Source organism: Limulus polyphemus, unplaced genomic scaffold, assembly GCF_000517525.1.
Source record: "Limulus polyphemus unplaced genomic scaffold, Limulus_polyphemus-2.1.2 Scaffold7, whole genome shotgun sequence".
Classification (NCBI taxonomy): domain Eukaryota; kingdom Metazoa; phylum Arthropoda; class Merostomata; order Xiphosura; family Limulidae; genus Limulus; species Limulus polyphemus.
In genome coordinates, this window is record NW_013665617.1 from 21,615 (window position 1) to 30,010 (window position 8,396).

Genomic DNA, 8,396 nt, shown 5'->3' on the forward strand with positions numbered 1-8,396 from the left:
ATAGTGGAGGAAGGACTCTTGCCACTTTATTCCTCGGGTTTTGTGGACAAGAACACAACGTTGTTCCAGGAAGATGGAGCACCGTGTCACACTGCCAGAAACACCCAAAAGTGGCAGGAAGAAAGTGGTATCCAGAAGTTGCCCTGGCCGAGCCAATCTCTTGACATGAACCCCATTGAAAACCTGTGGGCCATACTCGACCGGCAAGTCAAGAAACAACCAAAAAAATCAACTTCGAAGAGCGATCTACTCCAAATTTTGAAGCAAGAGTGTGCGAAAATACCGCAATCTAAAATTGACGAGATGATTCTCACGATGCCCCAAAGGATCAACGAACTCCACGAAGCGAAAGGAAGATCTACTAGATATTAATTAAATTATAAATATATCAGTTCATGTGAATATGACTGAAAATTTTCATTTTTTTCTGAAAAGGTGGTGTCTATTTACTTGTGACCACGCTGTGTATACTTTCACTGGATCTGTCGAGCAGAGCTGGGTATGTAATTTGCCTCTCAAAACATTAGTCAAATTGTACATCTACTTCATTTGGTTTAATTTTATTGAAAAAATGCGTGATGAAACAACCAGCAACAGTTTTTACTATATATTTTTAACATATGGACATTCAATCCTTGATATTCACGAATTATCTGTACAATGAGTTGATCTTGTTAAGGTTTATTGAATACTATTAATATCGATGCTAATTGACCTAGTGAGACAAAAACATCAAACCTAAGCCCGCTGAAGATTTGTAATTTATTCTTAATCACCAAAGCTGTACTTTACATTTACTTTCATATCATAATAAATAATATGTTTGGGAATGTTACATGTTTCAGAGTAATAATAATGTTGAAGAACTTCATCTGTTACAAACTAGTAACATCGTGATAAAAATGTACCCAATATTCATTCTCCTAACTCTAACAAAATAGTTTTAGTTCGAGAATAACAAATTAATAATTTGAAGCACTCATACGTTGGAGAGTTTTTCACTGGACTCTGTGTGAGTGAGGACGAAAGTCTCGAAATTGGTTCGTATTTCGTTATTGTTATTTTAAGGTAATTCTGTATAAATCAATGACTTAACATAAAATCTGTTTATGACATTGTTCTTAATAGATTAAAAAAATTATGTGTCGTATTTCATAAAAATAATATGTTCAATGTTTAACGTTAGTAATTACTTAATATTACTCATAAATTAAGGCCTACAAGTAGTAGTACTACTACCAGGACTGTGTCTGGAGTGTAAATTGTAATACTATTAGTAGTAATACTAATAGTACTACTAGTGTAAATTTTGTAAAGTGTCTGTCTTTTTTTAAAACATGATAAATAAAAGCCAACGTAATATATTCGGACTCGAGTAAGACTAGGAGTAATATTTAAAGCGAGAGTTCGAATTACAAAAGTTGCAAACTTATATCTGGATTTAATTCTAAGTTTAACTTGTTTAACTTTAAGCTAATGAATACTACACAGAATATAGCATAAGTTTATTTCAACTTCTAGTTCTACTAAGTTCTAGCAAGTAACAACAAGCATTGATTTAATTTCCTAACTTTAAAAATCTGATCATGGCTTTATTGTGATCCTGATAAATGATAAAAGCAGAGCTTTATTTGAAATCACAGTAAATCTTTATTAAGTTACACCTTAACTCAAGCCTTAAATTTACAGTGAGGCTTCTGACCAAAGGTAAAAATTATAAATGCATGGTGTATTAGGTATGAAAAGTGAGACTGAATTAAAAGGTAGGCACATGACTGAGGAAAATATTATTTGTTTGGGGCATTATTGGAAATGTCTTGAGAGACTCTTTGCAGTTTCATGTAACCTTTTATTTAATTAATGCGATTTTACTACTACTACTAGTTACAGAGAAGCTCAGGTGCTTGGGAGTGAAAAATTTCTCATATTCTTTGTCACATTAGTATGCATGTATACCTGGCTTTATGAGTGATTATTATTATAGGATTTGACATTAATTCAAATTATTTCTAAAAGGAAGGGGGTTTATTTGGCTTTTAAGAATTATATGTACATTGAGTTCATCTTGTTAAGTCTGTTGAATACTACTAATACTAGTATTAATTGACGTATTGAAACATAAACATCAGAATATAGGATCACTGACGATTTGTGATTGATTCTTAACCATTAAATTTGTACTGCACATTTACTTTCATATGATGAAAAATAGTATGTTTGGGAATGTTACATATTTTAGAGTAATAACTTCTTGTCGCATGAGATATGCATTTATAAGCAAAAGTTTATGGTACCTTAATGAATATTTTATATGCATATACATTGGTCTTTTACTGTGGTGCAGAATAAAGAATTATGGAAAAAAGTTAAAATAAAACAAAAAATGAGATAAAAAAGAAGATATAACAGAGATTGGACAGACCATTTGTTTAATGTCCAGGTTTATCAGTGGGTCTTCAAAACTTTCAAAGAATGTTTTCATCAAATCTAGAAATGCCTCTTTCATGATGTTAGAAATATGAAAGTAATTTTAAATTTGAAAGAAATCACAAAAAACCCCAAAATTTTTGATATTGCAATTTTATAAATATTGCTGAAATTGTCAACCTCCCATCCAACTAAATAGATAATTATTGGACAAGTGTGTACATAATGCATAAATGGCAACAGAATTAATTAATTTTACTTGTGAAAAACTACACAGGAAACAGAAATATATGGCAGGCATGTTTATTTAAGACAGGAATCTTTGATGGTGTTCCAGACTAATAATAAGTGGGATGAAAAGACATATTTAAATGTCACTCTTTCTGCTATGCATCATTTATATTATCATCCAGTGCACGTGTGTGTATGGTGAATTTGATATTCATATACTTACAGATTTGGAATAAATTAAAAGTAATGTAGCATATAACTACAAGTTGAATATAGGTACTAACAAAATTATCTTCAATATTATGCACCTATAAACTGGTAAAATCTATGCCAAATCTTATTATACTGCTATTTTTTAAGCTTTGAAAGGCTCTAAAACAAAGTGGTAGGACACTTTATTAGGTTGATTTAGAACACACTTTGGTTTAACAATAAGGTTAAATTTATTATTAATTTAGATTAAAATATTACAATGTCAACTTTAACTTTGGTTCAAAAGTTTGTCTTTTGAGATGTATGTCTAGACTTTAAAAAACCAGTAACTGTTCTGTTTAATGCCTAATTACTCTTACATTCCAAGTATGGCTTTGCATTCTCAGAAAGCGTATGTCTTTAAAGTTTTTCTTCTCTTCCTAGAGACTTGGTAGAGTTTAGTGGCCTTTTACTCAGAACTTTATATACACACACACACATGTACATTATAGACTGTTGATTCAAGTTTGTTTAAATAACTTCTTTGTTTCTAAATTTTTAAAGGCAATGCTTAATTTGAAATTTTTGAACTTGTAAGCATATTTCTAGAAAATTTTTCATTTCAAATACAAGAATTTTGTGCAGAATGCCATGTATTCAAATTAATTCTGTAATTTTAGGATTTATAAACTGTTGCTGAGGGAAAAGTGTGTGTGTGTGTGTGTGGACATGTATAAACAAGTTCCTCTTCTTCCTTGAACACTGTTGGTTAACTCAAAGAAGTGTATTTGAGTAATGTGTTGAATATTTTAGTCTTTCAAATTTCAACATTTTACTCTGATTGTATTATGTTCAGAACTGGTTTCTACACAGAAAAAGTTTTTAACTGATTAGTAAATTAAATGAATATATGTAATTGTTTTAGTAATGTGGCTTCATTTTAGTCTGAAAGATCCTGTGAATACAGTTTGATTCTAATATTTATGATATATCCTGCAGTTTTTTTTGGTCCAATCTAAAACAGCCATTCCATATGACTGTATAACTGTAGACACTAAGAAAATCAGGATAAAAAATAAATACACAAATAATTTATTAAAACATAATAATAATGAAATATTATAGTCACAAAGTAATAACTGTGCTTTTCTATTAATACATATGTATATTGATTGCATGTATATATATATAAGCAAGTCCAGGTTTAGTTATAATGGGCCAAAGGACAAGGAATCAGAACAGACCCCCCCCCCCCATTTAGTTTGTTAAATGGCAAAAACTACAAAGCCAATGCATACAGACATATTTACTGTTATAATAATGTAAAACAAAAAGCTGAACAAAAAAATTACTGATGCCTAATTCAAATAACCACTCCATTGTTTTAATGTGAATAACCAAGGTATAATACATTCATGAAACAATTATTTATAAAAGTATTTTGCTGTAACATGATGTCAGCTAGTGACTTAAATGGATTTTATTATCTGGATTAATATGAAAAGAATGTTTAAAAACAATGCTAGAAATGTTAAAGTGTTTAATACCACAATCATTCTCAAAATTAACATCATGCTATTTTAATTTTCTTAATCACTTCTATACACACACACACACACACACAAGTAATTTAAAGACAACAAGGGACCCGATGGTTCATTTAGGCCATCCCATCTACTATACTAAACTAAATTAAAAATAAAACATTCAAAGACAGCCCTTATAATTTAAATATTTATCAAGCCTATCTTTAAACTCCCATACATTTATCTTGATCTTCTTAATTTCATCTGTGTAAAATCTTATAGTGGCTGTAAAATCCAGTTTTTTCAGTATGTCACATTCTGTGGAGATTATAGCAAGGCTAATTAGACAGTTCTGGTGCACATTAAGTATAAGGGCAATTGCAGACTTTTGGAAATGTGAAAATTGGATGAGTTGAAAGTAGTCAGATGTTCTGTTATCCTTGGTAAGAACAAATTTAGTAACCTGGAGAATTTTTGATGGGAAATGTTTGTTCAGGTCTGTAGGATAGGTTTGCAAGAGAATTAGAACTTTGTTCTTGATTTCATTTTTCTGAAAGCCAGTAAGGAAATCAAACAAGTTATACACAAAAACACAAGTTTTGATCAGTGTAGGGACACTGATGAAAAGAGTATCCAGAATATTTAGGAGAGTTTGGACACAAAATCAGCCTGCCCTGTAGTAAAACTTCATTGCAACTCTGGCAGTCATGATCCTGCACAGTACTGGGTGGTCATATGAAAATGATCATGAATCTCATCGAGAAATGTTTTCAGAGATTCAAACAGTTCAATGATCAACCACAGTTCAGTGTTTTATGCTTGGTACTAGTTTTGTCGAGTTTCTCCATAGTCTATATCTACAACTCTGCTTGAATTATTGTTTCCGTTTGCTCTATTTGACTAGTGAGTGTTTTGAAATATGTCTGGTTTCTGGTGATCTCATGTTTTTGGTGTTGTGTCAAGAGCTTTCTTTATGTGTGTGTGTGTATATATCCATTCCTAGATACCTTAACACTAAATTATGCAAGGTGATCAGACAGGAAGTGGTCAAAATGGAAAGTGATCTCTAACATTCCTCAGCAGTTTCAGTTGTGTGGTGAACCACGTGTCTTATCCTCTCCACCTAATGTCAGACCATAATCATGAAGAGATTGGATAACTTGAACTAGTATGTTTTTCTAGTATTCCTACTCCTTTTTTTTTCTGTATTTCTAGTGAGGTGTTGATGTGCCCAGTTTCATATCTCCTAGTACATAACACAAGCAGCGACTGATTTTACTCTGAGGATTGTTGTTGTTGTGCCAATATAACTGTTGCAAGTTTCCAGTCAACAAACCCATAATCAGACAGTGCACTTTTCTTCAATAAGAACAACTTACACATAAAACAAAACAACAGTACAGCAACTAGTTACTGTCAACTTCTTTCTTTTTATAATTTCTGTTTCAATATTATTTTAGGCAGATAATAGTCATGATTTTTTTTTTCCATACATGCTACTTCTACTCTGACAGTCACTTTGGCCTCATTAAATCCTGTGTATGCAAAGTGGTTTGTCCACATTCCATTTAGCCAGATCCTTACTATGAATTAAAAGTAAAGGAAGATTGTTGTTACCTTGATTGGTAATTGGTGCAATGTGTAAACTGAGTCTGACTTCTTATTCCATAAGGAATAGTAGCATTTAAAAAACTTGCCAAATGGTTGTTCAATTTTTGTTGTCATTATTTCATCTTTATGAGATATAAAACCAAAAATTTGGTTGTCTCAGAATTTTTCCAGTAGGCATCTTTCACTAGCTTTCTTTTCTTTTTGTTTTGCTGCACTACTGAGATTTTTTTTTTTCAGTTAATTTCTCTCTCTTGTCATCTTCCAGCATGCACATGACCAGTAAGAGACACCAGCAGTTAGTTAGTGCAGTCACGGGACAATTGAGTTGGATTTCGGAGTCTGAAATAGTGACTTAGAAAATATAGTTATTTATTTTAACCTGGGCTGTGGGTTCCTCAGCCCAGGATCATGGACAAATGTCCTGATTGCCCTCCTTTAAATCCAGTCCTGATTCTAAGCATACATACTCGGTTGTTATATCTTCTTTTTTTCAAACTCCTCAAAATTAGGTATGTTGTGAAGCTTAAACATAAGATAATATTCACATAGGTGTTATCTTTCACAAAAGTAGTTATTTCACAAACCAATTTGGTGAGAGAAAAAAACTTTGAAAAACACTGTGTACATGTTAAGTATTTTTCAAGATGCTTATCTAAATAATATTTTACAAATTAAATAGAACATACTTTGATATTTTGAAACATTTATTCATATCAAGGACATTATTCTTAAACATGATTATCTGCTAATGATGTTCTGTTTTATATTTTTGCTTATATGCTTTATATACTGTAGTGTGATTTAAAATAGAAAGCATAACTTTTATTTTTATCTCAGGTATAATGTAAATACTTGAAAGGAACAGGTGAAACATTATGCAGAAACGACAAGAAACAAGACAGATTGCTAAAACAAGTATTGTGCCAAGGGGAACACATAATCAGCCAAGACCATCTAGTTCTGGAAGTTCAGGAGTGTTGATGGTTGGACCCAACTTCAAAGTTGGTAGAAAAATAGGATGTGGTAATTTTGGAGAATTGAGATTAGGTGAGTTATTTTTAAAGGTTCATTTAATTGTGATAATTATGATACACTTTTGCACTAATTAAGATGAATTAATAATATAAATTCATATTTAAATAATTGTAATCCAGTATAGTGTAAAAAAGTCTGTTAGACACATAGAAGGCATCTGCTACTAGGGTTGGCAAGCTGGTCTTCAGTTACCAACTCATTATTTGACTAATTTCATATTTTGTCAAATATTACTAAAGTCTTTTGACCAATATTCTAACACATTGTCATATGTAATCACTTTGAAGGATCATTTGGAGTTAAACAACAGACAGTAGTTTCACCTGCATGCTTGTGCCATAGCTTAGCCATACCAAATAAGTTTGATATGTTAGCTGTTTGATCAGGGTTAAAGTGCATCCCATTTTGCTCTAGAACAGCCTTGATACGAGAGGTTTCTCCCAATTTTACATTTTTTATGTGAACACAGTAGCAAATTTATATATGCTTTTTTGGTCCTACTATATATAATAAAATAGATCAATGTATAATTATCAAGACTAGTGTTGTTTTAGAGTGTAGTTATTTAGATGTCGGTGATGAAATTAGTTCATTCCCGAGTCTAGTGTAAGAAACATGTTAAATTGAGAAAGTGTGAAATGCACTGTGACTCGGCACTATATTAAAGTATTTGATACATTTCTGTCATAAGGTAGTACTCGCACATGACACCGGTGACAAATGTATGAAATTTGATGTGTATTTTCTCTAAAATTGTTTATTTAAATGAAGATTTAGTTTAAAAAAATGCCAAAAAAAAAGGTGTGTATAAATTAATTAATCAAAATAATTGATTAAATAGGAGTAGTGATTAAACAGATTAATCAGAATTTCGGTTAACTCTCTCACTATAGGCTTGGTTCCAGGGACTGACATCGTTACCATTTTGTCCTTGTTATGGTTTTCATACTATAACTTTTAATACAGTATGTGTATCTTCACAAAATTTTGCAGATTATCAATGAATATTACAAGGCTATCATACACAAAATATTAGATTTTTAAAATTAATTTTTTAGATTTTTTAAGTAATCATTTGCTTGTGCATTTTTTCTTTTCAAATGTTGACTGTCCAACATGTTGAGTAATTTAGATTTTAAGCTTAAAAATACTTTTATGGATTAGAAAATTGTGAAATTCCACATGTGAAATATTTATAACCTCTAGATAATTATAAAATATTTTTGTTTAGAAATAAACTTTACATTTCATGTAATTGTTTTCACTATAGTATCTCTGTATGAGTTTGGTTGATTTGACTGACCTTGTACCCACCATAAAAAATCAGGAAATAGATATAAATTACACTTTTTTCTATTCTAGAATGACTACAGA

At 31.0% G+C, this 8,396-nt stretch overlaps 1 protein-coding gene across 1 annotated transcript in view; it reads left to right on the forward strand.

Annotated features, from left to right (window-relative positions):
- The first annotated feature begins 991 nt into the window (after positions 1 to 991).
- The window catches only part of LOC106477316 (casein kinase I-like), a 50,066-nt gene continuing 42,661 nt past the window's right edge, over positions 992 to 8,396 (forward strand). Inside the window, exons 1-2 of the mRNA XM_013937931.2 lie at positions 992 to 1,040; positions 6,825 to 7,034. Coding sequence (XP_013793385.1) covers positions 6,863 to 7,034 — 172 coding nt within the window. The 5' untranslated portion in view covers positions 992 to 1,040; positions 6,825 to 6,862. The remainder of the gene's footprint in view (positions 1,041 to 6,824; positions 7,035 to 8,396) is intronic.